Raw genomic sequence first — 25,640 nt, forward strand, 5'->3', positions numbered from 1 at the left:
GACTTCTGCCCGTCTAGACCGCACCACCCGTTACGTCACACGGCAAGGGGGCTACTATTGTTGTCCCTGTCACAAGAATGTAGTTCCATGAAAATTAGGGCTGTGTCTGTTTTTTCACTGCTATATTCTCAACACCTTGAACATATGGGCACTGAATAAATGACTACTGTGGAATGAAATCAATGAATGAGCACGCCTCGCTCTACTCATCTGTAAGGAGATAATCGAGATAACCCCTCGGGACTGTGGGGAGAATTACACGAGGCCGTAAGTAATGCTGTGCTGCCACACAAAGGGCCGAAAAATATAGTCTTCTTCACGTTTCCACCCAACAGGCTAGGAATTCGTGTATCCTGGGCACTCTCTGGAAAATGGGCCTCTCCTCCCCCAAGAGACGACGGCGAGAGCGAGCAAAATACACCCCGTAGTCAACGCGGGGGCGGGGGCGGGAGCCAGGCCGGCAACGAGGAGGGGGCCTGGCGGTTAGGGAGGGCAGGGAGGAGAGAGCCGGGAGGGCAGGGAGGGCTGGGAGGAGGGGGCCTGGCGGGCAGGGAGGGCAGGGAGAGCAGGGGGGAGGGGGCCGGGAGGGCAGGGAGGAGGGGGCCGGGAGGGCAGGGAGGAGGGGGCCTGGCGGGCATAGAGGGCAGGGGGGAAGGGGCCTAGGGGGAAGGGGCCTAGCGGGCAGGAAGGGCAGGGGGTAGGAGGCCTGGCGGGCAGAGAGGGCAGCGGGGAGGGGGCCTGGCGGGCATAGAGGGCAGGGGTTAAGGGGCCTATCGGGCAGGGGCGGGGGAGGGCCTGGCGGGCAGCGAGGGCAGCGGGGAGGGGGCCGGGAGGGCAAGGGAGAAGGCGTCGGGCCGGCGTGTCGCAGGCCGGGGAGAAGCAGGCAGGCCCGGGCCAGCGTGTCGAGGAAGAGGCCGGCCCCTCAGGAGAAGGCGCACCCGCCCTTCCCGACACCCGGGTTCTTACCGACTACAAACGTAACTCCGGACGATCCGAGGGGACCTTCGGTGCTGAGACACCACCTGACACAAGCTGAGGGCCGAAAGGCAGAGTTCTCGCGATATCACAACCTTCCTTTCACGTCTCTCGCCGCACATCTGACAGTCTCGCGAGAGCTCTACTCGGGTCAGTCCCAAGCCCTCGTCTGCCCTCCAGAGGGCGCAGAGCGCAGGCGCACAATCTTGCCTGTTCTCTAGGTCACAGTCCTTTGGCCCTCCCTGAATAAATCAGATCAAATGAAACAAACATCTGTTGAAGGCACACGTTGTACCGAGTAATATCCTGAGTGATCTTGTCACATCAAATGTCCTCAAAGGTGAATATTAGTTAGCCTTAGCGTACAGATACTATAAATGTCAGAAGACATAAAAGGCCAAACACTGTATGATTCCACTTATATGAGGTATCTAGAGTAGCCAAATTTATAGAGACAGAAAATAGCCTGCCACAGGCTTGGGAAAGGTGAATTATTGTTTAATGGGTACAAAGTTTCATTTGGGATGACGGGAAGCTCTGCAGTTTGGGATAGCAGTGATTGCACAGCAATGTGAATGTACTTAACACCACTCACCTGTGCACTTAACAATGGTTAAAATGGTAAGTTTTATGTTATGCATATTGTGCCACAATTTTTTAATTCAGTAAATAAATGTTAGAGCCACATTCCAAGCCACATCATCTGTCGACAAAGCATATATTTGTTTGCACCATGTCTCACCAGTTTTCTACCCTCCACAGCCCACCACTCTGTACATCCCCTCACAATCTGCCCAGTGTGGCATTACCCACATTGGAATTTTTGTTTGTTTACGTATTTATGACCAGATGTTAAAACAGGAATCCTTCTGTCTCTGTTTTGACAGATGACCCCAATTCTAGTTGCTAACTGTGCCCCACCTTTCCCAGAAAGAGGAAGGGCTATCTAAGTAGAATTTACAAAGGAGATGACCATGATAGGATTTTATGGATCCCACCCAAGAGTGCGTCCTACAAGGAGCAAGGCAATTTCAGCCAAAAGCAACAGGAAACAGATTCATATGCAGAAGCTCAGAAGGCATCGTCACCGTCTTTCAGTGGAAGGGGGGCTGTGGAGGAGAAGGAGCAGGAGAGAATGTCAGAGAGCCCCTCAAGGAAGTACTCACCCTAAGCACTGCCACAAGCCCAGGGAATCAAGACTGCACCACACCCTTAACTCACCCCTCCCCCAGTTCCTTTTCAATTCAGATGCAGATTAACTAAAAGTAACCAAAGCACTTTTTTAAAATTACTATCTTATGGAAGTCCCCAAAAAACTAAGGGGTCAGCCCAGGTTTGCTCAATAGTCCAATAACATGTTTGAAGAGCTAGGATTAGGGTTCAGAGGAGAAATAAAGTTCTTTACCAATTGTCCACGGATTGTTCAACAGAGGACTGTTTGCTTGCTTATGATCTGTCACATGCCCACACAGAGGACTCCCAGGAAAGCAGGGACCTGGTGTCTCTGGTTCATTGCTGTATCCCTGGCCCATAGCACTGCCTGGCCTAGGCACTTAATAAAGACCTGTTGAGTGAACAAATGTTCTCTAACACAGAAGCAAAAGATTATCAATATTGTCACTGTATTTTTTTTAATATACACATTTTTATTGATTTCAGAGAGGAAGGGAGAGGGAGAGAGAGATAGAAACATCAATGATGAGAGAGACTCATTGATTGGCTGCTTCGTGTACACTCCTGATTGGGGATCAAGCCCGAAACCTGGGTATATGCCCTGACCAGGAATCGAACCTCCTGGTTCATAGGTCGATGCTCAACCACTGAGCCACGCCAGCTGGGCTGTGTTTGTTTTTTTAATTTTACCTTTGTAAATTATGATGTTTAGTGGGTTGTTGTTTTTTAATGTTTTTATTGATTTGAGAGAGAGGGAGGAAGGGGAGAGAGAGAGAGAGAGAAAAAAAGAGAGAGAAACATTGATAGGCTGCCTCCTGTAGGGTTGCTGAAGGAGAAACGGACGAGGCCAAAAAAAGGTAAAGGATTATGAAATTATTACGTCATCTGGCAAACCAGATGGGCTGAGCCCCAAAATGGCACTAGCACCCAGGGATGAGGAGTCAGAGATTTTAAAGGACTCTAGGCGGGCTTTTTCTGGGCAGAGAATTCTCTGGGCAGGTCCAGAGGGGAAAGATGAATGGTCTTAGTAAGTGGAACGTGGTCTAAGCAAATGGGAATGTGGGTTGTGAAGTGGTCTAAAGGTCAGTTCCCAGGGGAGGAGGTGTTGATTCAATTACTTGATCAGATCTAACACCTACATGCTGGGATGGAGCCTGCAACCCTGCCACATGCCCAGACCAGAATCGAACTGGTGACTCCTCGGTGCATGGGAACTGGGCCACAATGGGGCTCAACCAACTGAGCCACACTGACCAGGGCAATGTCACTGTTTAAGTCCTTAAGTTTTGCAGGAATCTGTGTGCAGCTAGAGATGAGTGATGGGAGCCCTGCACGCAAGCCATTCTCCCAAGCCAGGACCCCTGGCCTTTTAATACCCCATCAGGCTGCATGTGGTCTCAGAGCTACTTCTTCCAGGCTGTCCTGTTCTATCTTACCTGCTCCAACCTCAGGCAAACAGGTATATGAGGGACACAGCATGGAGGACACTCTCTATAGAAGAGGAAGGAGCCCGGCCAGTGTGGCATTGCAGTTTAACTTCAACCTATGAACCAGGAGGTCACTGTTTGATTCCAGTCAGGGCACATGCCCAGGTTGCAGGCTCCATCCCCAGTAGAGGGCATGTAGGAGTCAGCCTACCAATGATTCTCTCTCATCATTGATGTTTCTATCTCTCCTTCTTCCTTCCTCTCTGAAATCAATAAGAATATATTTTTAAAATATATATTTAAGAAAAAGAAGAGGAAGGAAGGAAGCATAAATATGAAAAACTCAAAGAAAATAAGGGATCTGATTTCATTTTGAAGACACTTTTTTTTTTTAAATTGTTCGCAAGATAGCAGGACACCAGGGCAGCAGAGTGCAGATACTATATCAGAAGCAACAGAAGCAGCAGTGCCTAAGTGGGAATGTACAAGGATTTATTGGCGTATAGGAAAAATATAACTTTATTCATATTTATTTTTTGTTCCCTCTATTAAATGTTTGAATGCTTTTAATGTGTATAAAAATCAATGCACATATAATTTATAAATTGCAAGTATACACATATTCAAATGTTTGCTCAATTTTTACTTATTTATTTTTTTATGAACAGGTAGGGTTATACAATCATAGTCTGTAGGGGCCATAGGAGAATGAGGCCTGGCCTTGGAGGACCTGGAACCCCCCTGGCTGGGAGCCACGGGCCCACGAGAAGCACATTACATCACCCATTGCTGGACAGGACAATTCTTTTCTGGATTCTTTTTCTCCACCACTGTATAGGTGCAGGTCTCCTTGTTGAATAATTTCTTGCATTCCATTTTGTTAAAACCCACAGGTACAGCAACACTGCCATTGAGACAAGAGCAAAGCCAATTAGAAAGGATAGGATATCGACCCAAGCCATTACACTCAGAACGCAAGAACATACAATGGAGTCAAGACAATCTCTTCAATACATGGTGTTGGGGAAATTGGACAGATACATTAAAAAAAAAAAAAAAGAAACTAGACCACCAACTTACACCATACACAAGAATAAACTCAAAATGTATAAAAGACTTAAATGTAAGTCATGAAACCATAGAAATCCTAGAAGAAACCATAGGTAGCAGTATTTCAGACATCTCTTGTAGCAATATGTTTACCGATACATCTCCTAGGGCCGTGGTCGGCAAACTGCGGCTCACGAGCCACATGAGGCTCTTTGGCCCCTTGAGTGTGGCTCTTCCACAAAATACCACGGCCTGGGCGAGTCTATTTTGAAGAAGTGGCATTAGAAGAAGTTTAAGTTTAAAATATTTGGCTCTCAAAAGAAATTTCAATCGTTGTACTGTTGATATTTGGCTCTGTTGACTAATGAGTTTGCCGACCACTGTCCTAGGGCAAAGGAAACTAAGGAGAAAATAAGCAAATGGAACAACATCAAAATAAAAAGCTTCTGCACAGCAAAAGAGTAAAAAGGGAGCCCACTGTATGGGAGAACATATTTGGCAAAAACACATCTGATAAAGGGCTAGTATCCAAAATATATAAGGAACTCATACAACTTAACAAAAGGAAGACAAACAATCCAATTAAAAAATGGGCCCTAACCAGTTTGGCTCCATGGATAGAGTGTCGGCCTTTGGACTGAAGGGTCCCGGGTACGATTCCAGTCAAGGACATGTACCTTGGTTGCAGGCACATCCCCAGTAGGGGGTGTGCAGGAGGCAGCTGATCAATGTTTCTCTCTCCTCGATGTTTCTAACTCTCTATCCCTCTCCCTTCCTCTCTGTAAAAAATCAATAAAATATATATTTTTTAAAAGTTACATTGTTTAAAAAAAAATGGGCAAAAGACCTAAATAGACACTTCTCCAAAGAGAACATACAGATGGCCAAGAGACATGAAAAAATGCTGAGTCACTGATCATCAGAGAGATGTAATTTAAAATGACAATGAGGTATCATCTTACATCTGTCAGAATGGCTACCATCAACAAATCAACAAATGACAAGTGTTGGTGAGGATGTGGAGAAAAGGGAACCTTAGTACACTGCTGATGGGAATGCAGACTGGTGCAGCCATTATGGAAAACAGTATGGAGTTTCCTCAAATAATTAAATATGGAACTGCCATTTGACCCCACTTCTAGGAATATATCCTAGAAACCTGAAACAGCAATTTTAAAAAAATGTATGCACCCCTATATTCATAGCAGCACAATTTATAATACCTAAACCTAAGTGCCCATCAGTGGATGAGTGGATAAAAAAGCTGTGGTACATTTATACCATGGAATACTATGCAGCAAAAAAAAATGAGGGATCTCTTATCCTTTGAGACAGCATGGAGGGACCTGGAGAGTATTATGCTAAGTGAAATAAGCCAGTCAGGGAAAGACAAGTATCACATGATCTCACTCATGTAGAATCTAATTAACAAACTAAATTGATAAAGGGAGTGGATCAGAGACATGGAAGCCTGGAACAGAGTGCAGAATCTCAGAGGGAAGGTGGGGGAGGGTGGGTGGGTGGGAAGTAATCAACCAAAGACCTTGTATGCATATATGCACGACCCATGGACACAGACCCTGGGGTGGGGCGGGGGGAGGGGTGGCTGGAGGGGGTCAATGGGGGGAAAAAGGGACATACGTAATACTTTCAACAATAAAGATTTTTATTTTTATTTTTTTAAAAGATCGGTGGTGAAGGCCTGGAGTGGGGGTGGGGTGGACTAGAAGGGGTCAATGGGGGAAAAGGGAGACATATGTAATACTTTCAATAATAAAGATTTAATTTTTTATTTTTTTTTTAAAGAAAGGATAGGATGCCCAGCCTTCTCTGGGCCAGCTCTGTGCCAGGGGCAGCCCACACTCCAGCTGTCTAGGGTGCCCCTCAGCAACTTAAGATCACCTTTTAGTTTGCAACCCCAAAGTGCTGACTTCAGGAACCTGGATTTGAACACATAGAACCTGGTCTATGAGCACATAGACCATCCCTGACATCGTTCCTAAGTTCCATCCTGTATCATAGGACGAGGCAAGCTCTGAGAGGCCCCAATGCATGCCGGGCTACTGGGGCCAGGCAGCTTGTTCTAGGCTGACTCCTTGTTGTCCTGGCTCAGGAAGCGGCCAGCAGCTCTGCTGCTGGAAGGTGGGAAGGGAAAGATTGTCCATTCTAATTAGAATAGGAGCTGGCTAAGCCCACAGGAACAGAGAGTCACTCCGGGCCAGGATCACGGAGCCCAGGAGCCGCTAATGAAAACTGGGGACCATCCCAGTTTTCCACCCACACATTCAAGGGTGCAAGCAATGTTAGGATTCATCACGCTCTTGGAACACACACACAATGGAACGTTCTTCAGCCTAATTATGAAACATGCTGCAGCACGGATGAACCTTGGGGACATTATACTGTAAAAAGCCAGTCACAAAAGGACAAATACTGTACAATTGCACTTAGAGTTGTCAGATTCATGGAGACAGAGAGTAAAATGGTGGTTGCCAGGGACTGGGGAAAGGAGGAAATGGAGAGTTATTTACTGGGTAGGGAGTTTCAGTTTGGGAAGATAAAAAAGTTCTGAAGGTGAATGGTGGAAATGGTGCACAAAAGTGTGAATGTACTTAATGCCACTGAATTTTACACTTAAAACAATTAAAATGCTAAATTTTATGTTATGTATATTTTACCACAATAAAAAAAGAAAGAAAGAAATAGGGCCTGGTTGGCATGGCTCAGTGGTTGAGCATCGACCTATTAACTAGGAGGTTACGGTTTGATTCCAGGTCAGGGCACATGCATGGGTTGGGTTCTTGATCCCCAGAGCAAGAGACAGCCGATTGATGATTCTTTCTCACCATTGGTGTTTCTATCTCTCTCTCCCTCTCCCTTCTTCTCTGAAATCAATAAAAATATATTAAAAGGAAAAAAAGAAATAGTGCTGAAAAGTAAACCACTTCCGAATGGGATTTTGAAAGAGGGAGTAGCTGTACCTCAGAGAGCAGCCCCCCCTTGTTGCTGCACCCCCTTGTTGGCCCTTCTGGTGGAGACTTACGTCTTGCAGCAGTCAATTCCAGTTGGGTTACAAGAACACTCCTCACATTGCTCATTCTTCCACTTGGAGTTCATCGCGTAGGTGACTCCACTGAGATCCTTGCATTCTAAAATAACACGTGTGGCATTATCAGTGGCGTCCTCAAGGCATGCAGCTGGAACAAGGCTTGAGGGACACTGGGGCCAGCCCTGCCACCTGTGCCCCTCCCAGAGAGGGGGAATCTCGTCAGTTTAAGGGTGTCTAAGAAAAGTGCTTCTGTGGTCTGGCCAGTGTGGCTCCGTGGCTGAACATGGACCTATGAACCAGGACTTCACGGTTTGATTCCAGGGCAGGGCACATGCCCGGGTTGCGGGCTCAATCCCCAGTGTGGGGCATGCACAAGGCAGCCAACCGATGATTCTCATCATTGCTGTTTCTATCTCTCTCTCCCTCTTCCTTTCTTTCTGAAATCAATAAAAAAATATTTTTTAAAAAGAAAGAAAAGTGCTTCTGAGGTCACCCACAGCTCAATTCCAGTACTGTCCAGTTCATGTCACCAATCATGTTTTCTTACAGCAAGCTTAAGTCCTTCCAGATCTTATTTCAGAACAAATATTACAAGAAAAAAATAAGGCCTTCCTCTTTTATCAGATAGCTTTTTGATCCTAGGGGTACTTGGAGCCAAGTTTTTTTGTGTGTGTGTTGTGTTTTTTTTCTGCTGGATTATCTCTGCATAAATGACTCATTTTACTACTTCTCTTTGCTTTGCTTCTCAACCCTAAATGCACATGTAAAACATCTTGGGCATTTTTTAAAAATCTATTCCTGGGTCCCACCTCAGAACAATGAGTCTCTCTGGCCATGAGGCCCAGGCTACCATATTTTCCCAAAGCTCCCCAAGTGATTCAAATATTCAGCCAGGGATCAGAACCACTGCTTTAACCCTTGGTGGTCCAGGTGAGCTGGAGGAACTAGTAGCATCAGCGCTACCAAGGCTGCGTTGGACATGCAGGCCCACAGAATCAGAACTTTCATTTAGCAAGATTCTCAGAGAGTTCACGTGCACACTGAAGTCTGGAAAGCACTGCTTTGGAATATTGATGGTTCTTTGCCTGCATATAGGGGTGAATCCAGAGGCAATTAGCTGTGCAGCTCCTACCCCAGAGATTCTGATTTGACGCATATTGGATGGCCCCTGAGCGTTGGTAGGTTTCAAAAGCTTTCCAGGCAATTCTCCTACACCTCGGGGTGAGAAACACTGTCTAACACAGAGACAAATTGAAGTCTCTCATTTGACTCTATTTGGTATCCGCCCTACCCCTCCTCCCCATGTGGATGTAAAGGCCTTCCTCGGCCAACAGGTTACACCTACTGAGCTGCAGTAAAATAATACACTTGGAAAGCTGGGACTTACCCTGAAATAAGTCGCCTGGAGCACGTGGATTGGGTATGAAATAGCACTGGCCATTGCATAGCATCACAAAGCTGGCCAAGACCACAAGTCTTCCCAGAAGAGCATTCTGCAACGTGAAGAAGCGTCAGGAAGAACAACAAACTGATTCAGACGGTGGTCAGTGCCTGAGTGTCCTGCATGAGGACCCCTGCTGGGCTCTGGCAGGTGGCTTAAAGACGGTGCTTCAAAGGAACAACATCTACACAAGTTACTAAAATGAACTGGGGGAAAAGCTAAATGTTAGTCAAAGTCATAGGCCAATAAAATAATGATAGTGTGCTATTTTTTAAAAAAAACCTTGCCTGAGAAAATAACACACATAGTCCTGGCCAGTTGCTCAGTGGTTAGAGCATCAGCCCACACACTAAAGGGTCTTGGTTTGATTCCTGGTAAAGGGCAGGTACCTGGGTTGTGGGTTTACTCCCTGCCCCGGTCAGGGCGCAGGCAGGAGGCAACAATCAATGTGTCTCTCTCATATCAATGTATCTCTCTCTCTCCCCCTCCCCCCTTCCACTCTCTCTCAAAGGAATTAACAGCAACAACAAAAAAAGATAAGAAAATAACACACATATACAAATAGAAATGATGAACAGAGACATGGAAAAGTTCAAGTTACTGCTGAGATCAGAAGTGTAAATTTGCACATAAAATAGAACCATGTGGGATGACAAAAATAATTATTTCATTTATAATATCCAGAGTGAAATAAAGGCATATCTGGGAAGTGAAATGCACAAGGCTGGTTTATGTTTGAATAATGTTTATGGAGAACAACTTAATAGTATGCGTCCGTATTCTCAAAACTGTTTACAACAGCCCTGGCCGGTGTTGCTCAGTTGGTTGAGTGCTGGTCCATGCACCAGGAGGTTGCTGGTTTGATTCCTGGTCAGAGCACATGTCCGGGTTGATCCCTAGTAGGACCGATCGATATTCTCTTCAATGATGTTTCTATCTATCTATCTCTCTCTCAAATCAATAAAAACATTAAAAACAAACAAACAAAAAAAAACTGTTACAACATTTGACTTCACCTTTTCACTTCTAAGGCCTGGTCCTAGGAATGGCACGGAGAAGGACACAGACTTCGCCTCTTGAATGCTCACTGCAGCAGGGAAATGAATCAACCAAATGCCCCAAAACAGGGCTGTTTGAGAACATGGTGACTCCGAAAACAGAACTGGTTAACTTAGGAGGTAAGAGAATATGAAATGACATAAATGATCACTGTTATGACACGTTAAAGAAGGCAGGTCACAAAAATATTTGCACGGTATTCCTATGATGTGGAAAAGATCCACATAGAAGGAGATGCTCAAAGAGATTAAAGTTTTTGTACCAAATTTTAACAAGTGATTTTTGAGCTGTGGGGTTTTTCTTTGGACTTTTCCTCTTATTTTCTAAATTGCTTATAATGAAAGGCATTAGTTTTATAACCAAAAGAAATAAATCAATTCCTATAATAAACTCTCAATATAGTTAGCTCACATCAGAACTAGAGGTTGCACCTGCTCTCTCTCTGTTTCATTCTTTTACATAAGCTTCAGTTTCAGATCATTGTGGAAACCTGAACTTTTCTCTCAAAACAAACAAATCAAAACAAAACAAATGAAAAAGCCAGTCTTATTAACAGAATTTCCACTCCCTTCATCCAGAAAGGGGGCTCGTGAGAGGTGCTGGTGATCACAGAAATTTTGGAGGTCTTGTTTCATCTAGTCACAGAACAGAGGCACCAATGGGCACAAGCCAGGGCTGCAGCCCAGGGTGAGTGGCGGGTGCAGAATTCCCGGATCTTCTGTTGCTCCAAGCGGAGGCACCCAATCAAATGACTCAGAGATGGAGTCCAAACATGACGACAAAAGAGAGCAAAGTGTTCAGTTTTGAGATTAACCAGTTGATAATATCTTACATATAGCCTCCATCTTCCTTCTCTTCTCTTCTCCTCCCTTCTCTTCTCTTCTCTTCTCTTCTCTTCTCTTCTCTTCTCTTCTCTTCTCTTCTCTTCTCTTCTCTTCTCTTCTCTTCTCTTCCCTTCCCTTCCCTTCCCTTCCCTTCCCTTCCCTTCCCTTCCCTTCCCTTCCCTTCCCTTCTCTTCCCTTCCCTTCTCTTCTCTTCTCCTCCCTTCTCTTCTCTTCTCTTCTCTTCTCTTCTCTTCTCTTCTCTTCTCTTCTCTTCTCTTCTCTTCTCTTCTCTTCTCTCTCTCCCTCTTTCTCTCAGCTTCAGTTTCCTCCCCTGTAAAACAGAGCTTCTCCCATATGGGTGGGCATCAAAGTAACCCAGGCTGCTAATAATGAGCACACAGTCTCAATCAAGCTCATTGAAGAAGGACATGGCCAAGGCCTTTGCATCTTTACCAAGTTCCCCAGGTGAGAAACACAAGAAACAAATCAAAAGTAGTGCTTCTTTAATGCGGATATGAATCCCTGGGAAATTTTGTAAAATAAAATGCAGATTCTGCTCTGGTGGGATCAAAGAGTCCTAATTTCTAGCACACACACACCCCCCCAGGTGATGCCCATGCTACTGGGCTGAGACCACCTGAGTAGAGAGGCTCTCAAGTCCTTTCCTGTTCCCACATTCTATTCCTTCACCCCCCTTCGCTCCCTTCCTTGCCTGCATTCAGTAAAGATGAGATGAGCACCTGTAACGGGCAGGCACAGGGGACAGTGCAGCTGGGAGGCCGCCATTAGACTTTCCAGATGCCTGCACGTACCAGGTGCTTCATGCCAGCCTTAGGGTGAAACAGGCTGGCCGTGCCCCTAGGAATAGTGTCCCTTCAGGTAAGTTGCTGTTCCTTGTGTCTTCCCAGCATGATCAAGAGTCAGGCATCTTGCCCTAGCCGGTTTGGCTCAGTGGATAGAGCATCGGCCTGCGGACTGAAGGGTCCTGGGTTCGATTCCGGTTCAGGACACATGCCCAGGTTGTGGGCTCGATCCCCAGTAGGGGGAGTGCAGGAGGCAGCCCATCATTGATTCTCTCTCATCAATGATGTTTCTATCTCTCCCTTCCTCTCTGAAATAAATAAAAATTAAAAAAAAAAGAGTCAGGCATCTTTAAGGGTCCTAAGCAGGGCAGGGACGTTGTGAGTTCTGCAGCTTTCAGAGTTCACTCTGAGGGCGGAGGAGGGGTCTGATGGAGCAGGAGGATCCCACCCCGGTTTTCCTGCTCTTTCCAGCTTCGTCTTTCGAGACAGCCTCTGAGCTGAGGCCCAGGGTCCGTTCTGGAGGGCCCTGCAGCCTCCTCTTCTGCTTTGCCATTGGCCACTCCTTCCCCTTCTCCTTTGCGCCCCAAGAGCAGCCCGGCTCATCCCCTTACTGGCTCTAGCAAAGCGTACTTTTAAAAGATCAAGTTTGAACCGAAGGCAGAAAGGACGTCTAAATGAGTTTTTATAGATTTTGATGCAAATTTTTTCTTAACACAACATGATATATTGAAAAGGGCCTAGGACAGTGATCGGCAAACTCATTAGTCAACAGAGCCAAATATCGACAGTCCAACGATTGAAATTTCTTTTTTTTTTAAATATATTTTATTCATATTTTACAGAGAGGAAGGGAGAGGGATAGAGAGTTAGAAACATTGATGAGAGAGACATCAATCAGCTGCCTCCTGCGCACCCCCCACTGGGGATGTGCCCGCAACCAAGGCACATGCCCCCCGACCGGAATCGAACCTGGGACCTTTCAGTCCACAGGCCGACGCTCTATCCACTGAGCCAAACCGGTTTCGGCTGAAATTTCTTTTGAGAGCCAAATTTTTTAAACTTAAACTTCTTCTAACACCACTTCTCCAAAATAGACTCGCCCAGGCCATGGTATTTTGTGGAAGAGCCACACTCAAGGAGCCAAAGAGCCGCATGTGGCTCGCGAGCCGCAGTTGGCCGAACACGGGCCGAGGATGATGGTTCTCAAATTTCGCTGAATATTAAAGTCACCTGGGCAGCTTTAAAAAAAAACCCAGTGCCCTAGCTGGTTTGGCTCAATGGATAGAGCGTCAGCCTGCGGACTGAGGGGTCCCAGGTTCGATTCCGGCCAAGGGCACATGCCTGGGTTGCAGGCTCGATCCCTGGTGGGGGGCGTGCAGGAGGCAGCCAATCAATGATTCTCTCTCATCATTAATGTTTCTATCTCTCTCTCTCCCTCTTCCTTCCTCTCTAAAATCAATAAAATATATTTAAAAAAAAAAAAAAGCCCCAGTTACCTAGGACTCACTGCAAACCAATCAACTCAGAGTGTCCCACTCCGGTGTGGGAGTCAGGCACAGGGGTCCACTGTGCAGCCCCTGTGGGAGCTGCTGGCCTCGAGAGGGACACCTCGCTTCCCGCCTCAGCTGCACAGACAGCGGTGAGACTCGGGACAGCTCTTCCCTCCCAGGCTCCGTTCTCATCTGTGAGGAGGCCGTGCTGTAGCTCTGACATTATATTTAACTCACACATCACTCACTTAGGGCCCAAGAATTAGAGACACGTATAAAACCTAATTGAATCCCAAACTTACTAGAAGAAACAACAGCTTTGATCTGAGAGAACAGGAATCATTAAGATTTTCTCAAGCTCCCAGCCTCTTGTTACACTCTGTACATTCAGTTGCAAATAATCTATAGAAGATTCCTAACTAGCTCACATTTACCATTACGTTGTATCCAGTAGAAACACACTTCACAACGCATTCAAATAAGGAATAAACTGTGTGTCCTTTTCCCTTCTCTGGCCTCTAGGTATGAAGCAACCAGTTACCTACCATTGTGATGAGCAAGGGTCCTTACAGGCCTGCACGTCGGGAAGAGTCCCAGCGGCTTATATAGAAAAGGACTCCCAGGACCTGGCATCCTCAGGGAAGGTAGCGTGCCAAGGACTCGCTTAGTGTTTACAGAGGGCTGACTGTCAACAGGAAACTGGTTTCAGATGATTTATGAGTTATTCATAAATCCGGTCTCCACCCTGATTACATGTTTACTCTTGCCATCTGCACCCCTGATATTTGTTTGCCCTGGACCTGAAGGAGCCGAGGGGAAGAGAATCCCTTTGCCGCACCTTCCCCTATGCTGGGTGGATGGCGAGGCACATGATATACTATCTTGTTTGATTTCACACAGCCAGGCAGTGACGCTGGACTTCAAAGAGGCAATAGAATAGTTCAGTGGGTCAGCCCAGCCCCCCCACCCCCACCCCCAGCCGGGGCGCCCTTCGGGGCGTTCTGGAGGAGCAGAGGGCCCTCTGTGGAAGAAGACAGCGGCACTGCAGCCTGGTTCCCTTGATGAGCCACGTGTGTTCACGCAGCTTGAACTTTCCGTAAGCTTCTTGAGTCGGAAGCCTTTGCTCTCTGCTACAGCAAGCAGGCCTTCTCTTTGTTCAGCAATGCTCTTCCAAAACACCTGCTTGCCCTCATTCTGCCCAGCGTGGCTGTGGGGAGCGGCAATAAGAGCCTCCGGATATATTTAAGGGCTTACCGTGTGCGTGAGTCAGCTCGGGTTGCCATAACAAAACACCTCAGACTGGGCCGCTTCAACAACAGGAACGGATTTTCTCACCGTCCTGGAGGCCAGAAGTGTGAGGGCAAGGTGTTGGCAGGGTTGGTTTCTTCTGAGGCCTTTCTCCTTCATTTGCAGAGGGCCACCTTCTCCCTGGGCTTTCCAGGATCTTCCCTCTGTGTGCATCTGTGTCCCGTCGCCTTTTTCATGAGGAGTCCAGTCATTTTGGACTAGAGCCCAAACTAACGGCCTCGCTTTAACTTAATTATCTCTTTAAAGCCACTATCTCCAATACAGTCACATTTGAAGTACTGGGGGATAGGACTTCAACACATGGATTTAGGGGGACACAATTCAGTCCATGACACCATTTTATCTCAAAATATTTCCCCCACAGCTGCTACAGTGCCTGAAATCCCTCTCTGGGTTCCTGCTACCCCTGGGTGAGAGTTCAGGCTTCTTAAAGAGCCCGTGGGTTCTCAAAACTCTTCAGACCACCACAGCGATTCTGTCCTGTGCATCCCCGCCACTCCTAAAACCTGGCTTGCCACCCCCCAATACTATGTGTGTTAGCTCTCTTGTGCCCCCAAAAAGCTGCCTCCCCTCTCACTGGGGACGCCACAGGCTCCTGCACACTTCTGCTTTCTCCTGCATACGTTCGCACTGCCCCCGGACCTAAGTCCTGGACGTCAGGGGCACATTCACCAGTTTCTTTCTTTTTTTTTAATAATTTTTTTTAATCAGAGAGGAAGGGAGAGGCAAAGATAGAAACATCCATGATGAGAGAATCATGGATCGGCTGCCTCCTGCACACCCCCCACTGGAGATTGATCCTGCAACCTGGGCATGTGCCCTTGACCGGAATCGAACCCGGGTCCTTGCAGTCCACAGGCCGATGCTCTATCCATTGAGGCAAACCAGTTAGGGCTCCCTCTAATTTCTTTTGAAACACCAAGTTTGAAGAATTTCTCTCAGTGTCGTAGCTGAGTGCTTGTGTTCTGTCTTCCTTGTCACAGGCATGTGACCTGAGTTCCACAATCAGACTCACAGGGCCCCTCAAAGAGGATTCATGCAGAGTCCCTGGGAATGATGGCAGAGGATGTGGCTCCCAGGGCGAGGGTCTCTGCAGTCCAGGGTGCAGTGTCAGTCATGTGAGGGGCAGCGACTGTGAGCAGAAGCAATGAGGTCTTGCTGGAGCCATCAGCAGTGGGCCTTTGGGTGACTTACCTGGCCTTGTGGCCACCAAGTCTGCCTCTGGCCTTCCACAAAGCCTGTGAGCTGACAGCCATCTTTCATAAACTGCTTTCCTGCTCACACGGGGGCAGGTCCTGTTGTTCACAAGTAAGAACTCTGTGACCAAGGCAGTGACCATAGCTAATTCCTGCCCGTGTCCTTCCCAATGACTGGCACGGTGCCTGGGACAGTGCAGCCACGCAGAATAGGAGCATGCTGGTTTAATGCAGGCATTCCACACTGCCAATCAGTGCCACAGCTGGGAAGAGCTCCTGTGCCACTCACAGGGCGCTGGCAGGAAGGCTGTCCCTACCTGTCCTCCCCTCAGCTCCAGGAGCAAGAACTGGGGCTCGTGATAGCGGAGGGATGCTGGGCGCAGGTTAGGGGCTGCCTTTAAGGACTGGGAAGAAAAACAAAACGAGCAGCATTCTCCAGATAAGCTGCAGCCAGCTTCGTCCAAACATGTCTGATGTTGATGCTGTTGCAATTTTCATCTTAATGAACAAGGCTTTAGTTATTTGTTTACTTGTTTGTTTATTTTATTTATGGCGCACACACACACACCCCATGCGTGTAAGCAAAAAAGAGAGAGCCAAGATAAGCAAAAGAAAAAATGCTGTGATTGTACTGTGTCCCAAGAGAGCCACTGTCAGCATTTTGTAGGTTTCCAGGTATATTTTCATTTAGGAGAGACAAAAGTCATAGGCACTTTTCCCCAAGGTGGGACATTGTTCCTCATGTTATACATAGGTTATAGCATTGTTACACAATCTGCTTTGTTCATTTAGCAATGCTATGACCATTGCTAAATATAGGTCTGATCACTATTTAATGGCTACATTTTATTACATAACCTGGCTAAGCCCTCATTTATTTAATCAATTGCTTCTTGTTCAGCATCCAAGCTATTTCTGAATTTTTAAAATTAGGAATTTTATTCTTTAGACTAGAGGCCCGGTGCATGATATTCGTGCACTTGGGGGGTCCCTTAGCCCAGCCTGCACCCTTTCACAGTCCAGGAGCCCTTGGGGGCTGTCCAGGAGCAGGCCTAAGCCACAGTCAGACATCCTTGGACATCCTTAGTGCTGCTGGGGAGGCGGGCTGCTGCGCTCGCCAGCCCCGTCAGCCCTGCTTGTGGCTGAGTGGTGCTCCCCCTGTTGGAGCCCACTGACTACCAGGGGGGCAGGTCAATGTGCGTCATAGAGACCGGACGCCCCCTCTCCACCGTCCCCCCCTTTGGTCGATTTGCATATTACCCTTTTATTATATAAGGTAAAACTTTCCCCACACAATGCTAATTTCCTTAGGATAAATTTATAGAGATAGAATGTCTAGGTAAAGGTATTATTTCATTATTTGCTAATCTGATCAGTGGGGAATGTTATTTTGTTTTAATTGACCTTTCTTGAGGGTTTGGCAAGACTAGACATCTCTTTTTGTAAGTTTTTTATTGTTGTTAATCCTCACCCGAGGATATTTTTCCGTTGATTTTTAGAGAGGTGGGAGGGAGAGGGAGAGACAGGGAGAAACATCGATATGAGAGAGACATAGATCGGTTGCCTCCTGCACACACCTGACCAGGGCCGGGGGACCTGCAACTAAGGTACATGCCCTTGACTAAAATCAAACCCGGGACCCTTCAGTCTGCAGGCCGACGCTCTACCCAAAGAGCCAAAACAACTAGAGCTGTAAGTTTTTTTTTTTTAATATATTTTTTATTGATTTCAGAGAGGAAGGGAGAGGGAGAAAGAGAGCAACATCAATGGGCTGTGTCCTGCATGGCCCCAGCTGGGGATCAAGCCCGAAATCTGGCCATGTGCCCCAACCAGGAATGGAACCGTGATCTCCTGGCTCATGGGTTGATGCTCAACCACTGAGCCACACCGGTCAGGCTAAAATTGCTTTCTTTAAAAAGCCCCATTCTCACCTGTCTCCCAGCCTCTCAGTTCCTCTCGCTAGAACACATGCTTGTTGAAACACAGTTCTAAGTGTGTCACACACTGTTCTGCATCTTCCTTTCTTCTCTTAGTGCTCTATTCTTTCTAATGGCTGCATAGATGTACCATAATTTAGATAATCAATCTCCTATCAATGAGAGGGATATTTAAGTTGATCCCAAGTTTACTGTTACCAACCATGCTGCTGCAAATATGCATTCACATGCCTTTGAGCCCCATTCCCATTTTCAAAGAACTTTTATCTTGCCCTGGCTGGGTAGATCATCTTCCTGATACACCAAGGTTGCAGGCTCCATTCCCAGTTAGGGCACAAGAATCAACCAATAAATGCACAAATAAGTGGAACAACAAATTGATGTTTCTCTCCCTCTCTCTTTCTAAAAAATCTATAAATTAAAAAATGTTTAATATTTTTATCTTAAAATAATTTGACGCACAAGAAGTTGAAAAAAGAGTGCAGAGTCCCTGTGTACCCATCTTCTGCAATGATAACATCTTAAATAACTGTAGTCTTTCCAAAACCAAGAACATGGCACTAGTACAATAGTACAACACTGTGTCTAAACCGTATGCTTTATTCTGATTTCAGCAGTTTTGTGGGTTTTTAAAATCTTCCCCCGAAGACATGCTTAGAGACAGGAAGGGAAAGAGGGAGGGAAAGAGAGAGAGAGACTTTTGAGAGAGATACATCAATCGGTTGCTTTCCATACATACCTCCACTGAGAATCGAACCAACAACATTTAGGTGTACAGGACGATGCTCAACCAGCCTAGCCACCCTGGCCGGGATCATCAGTTTTATATGAACTTTTGGGTATGTCCAGTTTCCATTTAACAACATTCCACTTTGTCTCCTGGCCTTTTCTGCCCATGTTACTTTCGAAGCAGGGTTAGGTAAGTGGAGGCACACCGACACGTGACATCTCACACTGGCTCTGTCACTGGCCCACAAGGACACTGGACATGGCCTAACCTCTTCATAATTGACAACCTCCACTAGGTGACTTTTGTAAAGGTCCTTGATGGATTTCTATTTGTTTCTGTGTGTGTTGGTGTGTTGGTGTGTGCGTGTGTGCGCACACTACTCTGGGGTCATAGGAAAAGTCTAGGATTCATACCACTTTAAAAATATTTTACATATTTGTTCCACATATTTCCCCCTAAATTATAAAATAATTATAAAATATTAACAAATATAAGAGACCAGTCCAAGAAAAAGAAAAGATTTCAATGAGTGCATCTACTCCATGGCTGCCTGGGTGTGCGGTCCGGGCGACGTACTTGAAACGAGCAGGGCAAGCTTCCTTGTGCTTGAAGGTTGGTCCCGCTTAGGGAAGGCTTAGGACTGTGGGCTGTGCAGGCAGACAGACCAGAGCCGGGATCCTGCGTCCAAAATGTTTACCACATGCCCTAGCCCGTTTGGCTCAGTGGATAGAGTGTCGGCTTGCGGACTGAAGGGTCCCGGGTTCAATTCTGGTCAAGGGCACATGCCTGGGTTGCGGGCTCAATCTCCAGTAGGGGGGGATGCAGGAGGCAGCCGATCAATGCTTCTCTCTCATCATTGATGTTTCTCTCTCTCGCCCTCTCCCTTCCTCTCTGAAGTCAATAAAAATGTATTTTAAACAAACGTTTACCGCATGATCTTGGCAAGTTATTTAACCTCTCTGTGCCTAACTCTCCTCTAACATGGGGATTATAGTAGCTGCCTTGCAGAGTTCTAAGAATTAAACGTGCTAAAAATACAGTCAAGACCAGGCCTCCCCGCCCGAGGCTTCTCTTCTTGCTCACAGTCCAAGCTGGAGTTCTTCCCAGGCCCGGCAGCTCCTGCATGACCCTTGACCCTCTGGCCCCTCTGGCCTTATCTCCCGACGGGCCCCTCACACACTCCATCCCAGCTTCTCTCACACCTCGCTGTTGGCCCTCACACACCTCCGGATCTTTACTCAAATGTCACCCTCTCAGGAGGTCCCTCCCTGAGCTACTCTATGACACCTGGGCCACACGCCTGCCCCCTCACTCCCCTCCTCTCCACCTTTCTGCTTTATGTTTCTCCCAGGCCCTGATCCCCACCTTACCTCAGACACAGCACCTGTTGCTTTGCCATTGCCTGTCCCCCGCTCCCCCCCCCCCCCCCAACTAAAATATCAGCTCCTTTACGGAGGCACTTTGACTCCTTTGCTCATGGCTCCATACCCAATACTCAGAAAATCTCCTGGCACAGGGGAAGGGCTCAAGTGAATGAATGAATGACCAGAAGTACATGTAGGGTCCCTGTACTATACTCTCTAAATAGGCGCCATGCTGTGCTGTGCCGTTGTATACACTGAGAACAGGAGCCCGACTCCAGGCCTGCGGCGAGATTTAAACGAAACCACGTGTGTGGAAGGGGTTGTAGAAACTGTAGAGGGCCCTGCAAATAGGAGGTGAGTGATTATTACAAGGCTGTTTGTTGGTAACGTTTTTACTCCCTCAAGACTTGGTTCATTGTTCGGACTAGTCCCTGCGTCTCAACAGAGCTGCTGTTGCAGAAGACCAAAGAAAACCAAGGATGCTTCAAAGAAGAGGAGGGACACTGTTTAATACACCAGCGGACTCAGGGAACAGCCTTCCAAATCTGAGTGACGGAACACGCATGGGGCTTTCCTTTATATCTCCCTCCCTGTGGTCTTTGTCCCGCAAACATGGATTATGCTTCCGGTCCTTTTCGCGGGCCTTGCAAGAAGGCCCTCAGGTGCTGGGGGTCTCCAGGCCATATCTGGTGGTCTGGCCTGGCGCCAGCGTTAATAACCCTCCCTCCGGGGCAGTGCACTGTTCACAGTAACAGGTTCTGCAAGACCAGTATCTGGGAAGGAGAGAGGGACTTAATTATAGGTTATCAAGAATGTACACTGAGCTTGCTGGCATGGATTCAGATCACTAGCCCCAAATATCAGGGTTCCATTGGAATTAGCCCTTTTTAGCCTTCTCACTACCAGCCTGTCACAGAATAACCACAGCCCAATCTCGGGATAACCGCAGAGTAACCTGTGTCCCCAGCAGGACCAAGACCTGCTGCTGTACGTGCTGTTGGAAGGGCATGTGTGCTCCCCGGGGCCCAGGGGCCTGTGCCCTCTGTGCCAGTCTCTCCTCCACTTGAGTTACACTGGCCTCTGGGGCACTTGCTACACCATCCCAGGCTCCAACTCAAGGAGTTACACAGTTTACCAGGCGACCGGAAGACACACCACGGGCACTGGGAAGATCAGGACAACACTTGATTACAGGAAGCATCGGTGCTGAGTGGCCCAGGGGAACGGGATCCCAAATCTGAGCGCTGAATATGGCGGGGCTTCCCCTCTTACCCCCCCACCCCCCCCAGTTTCTTTGTCCCCCAAATATGGACTAGGCTTCCAGACTTTTCCCAGGCTTTTGCAGCCCCTGTGACTTTGTAAGGTGGGAAGTGAGATTTCGACCAAGACTCTCTCTGGCGCCAGGAGCCGGCCACCCTTGCTGGGTTTTGCATAGTTTTATGGCCCCTGTAAGACAGGTTTTTCAAGGCTAGGCCACGAGCAGAAAGGGGGTTGCTAGCAAGCATATGCATTGGAATGCAGTTGGGGGCGGGGGGAGGGGGCGGGCGTGTGCAGGCTGCCTTCACAAAGGGAGAAAAGATTCCATGGCTCTCCTCTGAAATGGGCGCTCAGGCCATGAGTGTTGTGCCTTGTGTTTAATGTTGCCGTGGTTAAAAGGACAAAGTAAAGAATGGCTCCTGGGCAGCTGGCTGGCTTGGCTGCCAGGTCTTTATGGGGAATAGTGTCCTGGTGGGGTTACAGTGTTCTAGGCTGTGAGGCTTGGCATCTAAGTATATAGACAAAATCACTGCTTGTGCTACTGTGTGGCCGCACAGGGGTGTAGCAAACACCCAAGAAGCCCATGTACCCACCCAACAAGGCCCCTTCATCACAGTGGGGGGAAGGGAAGGGAAGGAGCAGCAGGGGTTGGGGTGCCCTGCGCCGCCTGGGAGAGGGGTTTTCCCTGGGAAGCCTCTTAGTGCCCCGTTCTACAGACCAGGAAAGTGAAGACCCTCTCAGGACCCCACAGCTCATAAGTGAGAGTTCCTGCATTCAAACTAAGTCTGCTTGTATCTTGACCACAGTCTCCTCTAGAAAACATTGCCTGAGGAGCTGGGGCGGGGAGTGGGGGGGGGGGGCGGGGGGGTGAGGGCAGGGGGGTAGGATCAGAGCAAGGCAATTTAGTGTAGAGGTCAGTACAGAAGTAGATTTTAACCAAGTTCTGCCTCCACACAGCTGTGTGACCTTGGCCAAGTTTCCTAACTAACCTCTGGCCCTTATCTTACTAATTTATTAAACAGGGAAGATGAGGATCTCTCCCCCAAAGGATTGACGTAAAATAAATGAGCAGTGAGTGTAAAGCATTCGGCCCAATGTCAGATAAAGGGTGATGTTGTTGTTTATAATGGCAGCACCTTCAGGCACCAGCAGTTTGCTGCATCCTCTGCCCTGGGAGTTTGGTGGCCAGAGCCCCCTCTTCCCTGTGCAGTGTTACGGCACCTGCTCAGTTCTGTCTGCGCTGTCCCGTCTGCCTTCCACTGGGGACAGTTCCACAGGCCACAAGCACGAGGAGCACACGTCCATCTTCCCATCGTGTGGGCTGCAGCTGGTGGTTCTGGGCAGAGAAAAGGAGCTCTCCTGCATAGCGGGTGATCTTGGTCCCTGTGGTGCTTACTGGCTGGTTTCCCCTCAGAGGCAGCGTCAACGTCACCTTTTATTAGGTGCCTTGTGACATCCATCATATCTGCTGGGTAAGCCACCTTTTCTGATGATCTGCACACCTCACCTCTGTAGTTTGGTCCTCTTCTGGCATGTCACAGGCGGGCCTTTGAGAAAAGATGGGCCAAGTATTGGCATATGCAGGAGTTTTGATGCATTTGCTTGATAAACATTTGCTGAGTGCCGTTCAACACCTTCTGACTGGATAGCCAGTCCTTCCTTTTGAGTCCCAATCCGGGGTTTTCTTATTTTCAGACGTACAGCTTTCTTGAACTCAACCCGTGGGGATTCACATTGGCTAAACTGATAGGTAGCTGGAATGAACAGAGTCCTGCCTCCCATGGGAGACAGATGCTGGGGGGCGGGGGCGAATTGCTCAACCTTTATGTGTGTCTATTCTGTTTTCTGAGTTGATTTTACAAATGAGCCTTTGAACTGTTTCACTGTAACAAACTTCATTATAGCTGCTAAACAGCAGCCATTGTAATCAGTAGCATCAGAGCTGGAGGCCCCTGCTGTTGCTGACTGGGGTTACCAGCTGAGACCTCAGTTCTTGTCTTCTTGTGGGAAAGATTTCAATAAAGAGACGAAGTGTAGAAAAGCAAGCAAGAATTTATTGTCCGCAGCAAAAACATATCTAGGAGAGTGAAACAGGGAAGGCATAGAAGAAGCAACAGGATAGCCTGGGATGAGCTGCCACGGCCCAGTGCACCCCTGGCTGCAAGTCTCCTGGGGTCCCTTATAGGTTAGGCCAGTGGTCGGCAAACTCATTACTCAACAGAGCCAAATATCCACAGCACAACGATTGAACTTTCTTTTGAGAGCCACATTTTTTAAACTTAAACTTCTTCTCACGCCACTTCTTCCAAATAGACTCGCCCAGGCCGTGGTGTTTTGTGGAAGAGCCACACTCAAGGGGCCAAAGAGCATGTGGCTCACGAGCCGCAGTTTGCCGACCACGGCCCTAGGTGGCTACAAATTGCTGGGCATCTGTCTTAGTTTCCCTATTCCTCTTGTCCTGGAATTTTCCTAGCTTTGCTACACTATAACACAATTCTAATAAAGAATGTTCAGGGCTGAAACCGGTTTGGCTCAGTGGATAGAGCGTCAGCCTGCGGACTGAAAGGTCCCAGGTTCGATTCCGGTCAAGGGCATGTACCTTGGTTGTGGGCACATCCCCAATAGGGTGTGTATAGGAGGCAGCTGATCGATGTTTCTCTCTCATCGATGTTTCTAACTCTCTATCTCTCTCCCTTCCTCTTTGTAAAAAATCAATAAAATATTAAAAAAAAAAAAAAAAAAAGAAGAAGAATGTTCAGGAGTTCCTGGTCACTGCTGATCTAATTTTAATCTCTTGGGACGAGCTGACGTTGACCTGGGAAACCCTGTTTTGCAGCAGCAGCTCCGCCTGCGGGCCCGGGGTTGATCAGGTGGCAGTGGGAGCGCGCCGTGCTCTGTCACCACCTAAAACCTAATCAGCTGCCGAGGGCGGCCTCTGGAAGCCAGGCTTCGAGATGGAATCTTCACGCCGGACACGTCCCTGTGATAATCTGTCACGGAGCCTGCAGAGCCAGGAAGGATGGTCCAGGCACACGCCGGTGTCTACTCTGCTGTCCTTGAGAATTCTGGCTTCTGTGGTAAGGGGTGTTACCTCACCTGACTGCAGTTTGCATACAAAGGAGGGTGGACTCCAGCAGGATGTCAGCCAGAGTGTGAGACCTCAGCACCCCGCCTCCACTGCGCACCACCACCTCCCCCCTCCCCGCCCCGCCCCAGCTCTGCCCCATGGAGCTGCTCAGACTGAGAGCACACAGCCCTAGGGAGGCCGCTGCAGGGTGGGACTCCAGGATCAGTGGGGCCCCCACTCACTGGTCTTCCAGCTGATTACTTGTCTGTCAAACTCCGATCGCCAGAACCTTGCCAAGTGGTTATCAGTCCCTTAGACCTCCCACCCACCTGGATCATCGCAGGCTTATCTCACAGAGAACAGAGGGGGGAAGTGCCTGCCCGTCCCTATACACTGACCTGCACTTTCTCCTGTTCCTTCAACTTTCCCTCCGGGTCCCATCCCTGTCACAATTGCGACATCTGGATGCGCACCCCCTCAACCTCCCCCACCACCACCACCACCACACACACACCTTCCCAGGGACTTCCCCCAGCCGGTTGGTGACAAGTGGGCTCGAGGGGCAGATGGAAAGTATCCCGCACCTGTGAGCTGTCGAGTCCCAGCCCGAGGAAGGAGAGCCTCACGGAAGGGAGAGCCGGCCCCGTCGGGTTTTCATTTTAGGGCCTGATGCTTCTGTTTCCCGGGCAGCACCAGGTTCTGCAATTGTCAGGATGCTGTCAGCCATGTTACAAAAGCGAACTCAAATGAGCATGGGCAAAAGGAGATGTTTTGGGTTCAAGTGTTCAGTCCAGAGGTGAACCGGCTTCTAGATTCAGGGACTGAGACCATGTCAGACGTTGTGATAGAGATTTCACTCTCCAGGAACCTGAACGATGGAGGCTAATGCGATTACATGTGTTCATTTATGCAAAATGAACATTTCCATCTGTTTCAAAAACAATAAGACAGATCCAAGTCCATTGCCTCAGACACAGCAGAGGGCCTTTCACACCATCAGCTGAACCCCACACTGGGCAGGGGGCCAATGAGACAGATTCTGCAATTCCAAGACTGAAGCCACCAGTGGAACAGCAAGAACTGTGGCAGCTATAACTTCCCCGGGCCATCCCGGCCCGTAAATGCCAGGAGCCCTGCCTACCCTGGGGAGGTGTGGAAAGAATGTTCTAGAAGCTAAAAAGTCAGGGACTTGGAAGAATGCTGGCAAATATTTGCTTTTCCCTGTAGGGCAATTGGAGAGTTTATCTAGAGGCTTATGAAAACAACAGATAAAACACAAAGAAATGGAGCTAAAGCAAACACGCCTGGGATTAACCACTGGGAAGGCTAACCAGATTGTGTTCCAGAGAAAGGGCAGACCCAGGCCGCCCCTCGGAGGCTCGGAAGGGCTGTTTGTCCAGTGGATTAAAGGCTCTCTGGTCAAGGACCCTGTGTTTACAGCTTCGAGCAACTGTGCAAAGAAGCCAAAGGCCTGCCGCGCTGAAACGGGT

General features: G+C 48.1%; 2 protein-coding genes across 3 annotated transcripts in view; both read right to left on the reverse strand.

The window, feature by feature from the left end:
* The window catches only part of NCOA4 (nuclear receptor coactivator 4), a 28,212-nt gene extending 27,113 nt beyond the window's left edge, over positions 1–1,099 (reverse strand). For both annotated transcript variants that reach the window (XM_079793368.1, XM_079793366.1), the window contains exon 1: positions 967–1,099. The gene's annotated coding sequence lies outside the window, so the exon portion shown is untranslated. The remainder of the gene's footprint in view (positions 1–966) is intronic.
* Positions 1,100–4,234: 3,135 nt separating this feature from the next.
* MSMB (microseminoprotein beta) lies at positions 4,235–13,959 on the reverse strand. The gene is made up of 4 exons (XM_079794197.1): positions 13,837–13,959; positions 9,062–9,167; positions 7,669–7,774; positions 4,235–4,479 (listed from the first exon to the last, which is right to left on the reverse strand). Exons 1-4 carry the CDS (start codon positions 13,837–13,839, stop codon positions 4,350–4,352), a joined length of 345 nt encoding a protein of 114 aa, XP_079650323.1. The 5' UTR covers positions 13,840–13,959; the 3' UTR covers positions 4,235–4,349.
* Between the last annotated feature and the right edge of the window lie 11,681 nt (positions 13,960–25,640).

This window comes from Cnephaeus nilssonii (genome assembly GCF_951640355.1).
Source record: "Cnephaeus nilssonii genome assembly, chromosome: 16".
Lineage (NCBI taxonomy): Eukaryota > Metazoa > Chordata > Mammalia > Chiroptera > Vespertilionidae > Cnephaeus > Cnephaeus nilssonii.

Bases quoted from the DNA above. Each gene is read 5' to 3' on its own strand.
- MSMB (XM_079794197.1), bottom strand. The intron at 7,775-9,061 runs GTAAGTCCCAGC...GTGTTATTTTAG, and splicing joins TCCAGGCGACTTATTTCAGG to AATGCAAGGATCTCAGTGGA. The intron at 4,480-7,668 runs GTAAGTCTCCAC...TCTCAATGGCAG, and splicing joins GGAATTGACTGCTGCAAGAC to TGTTGCTGTACCTGTGGGTT.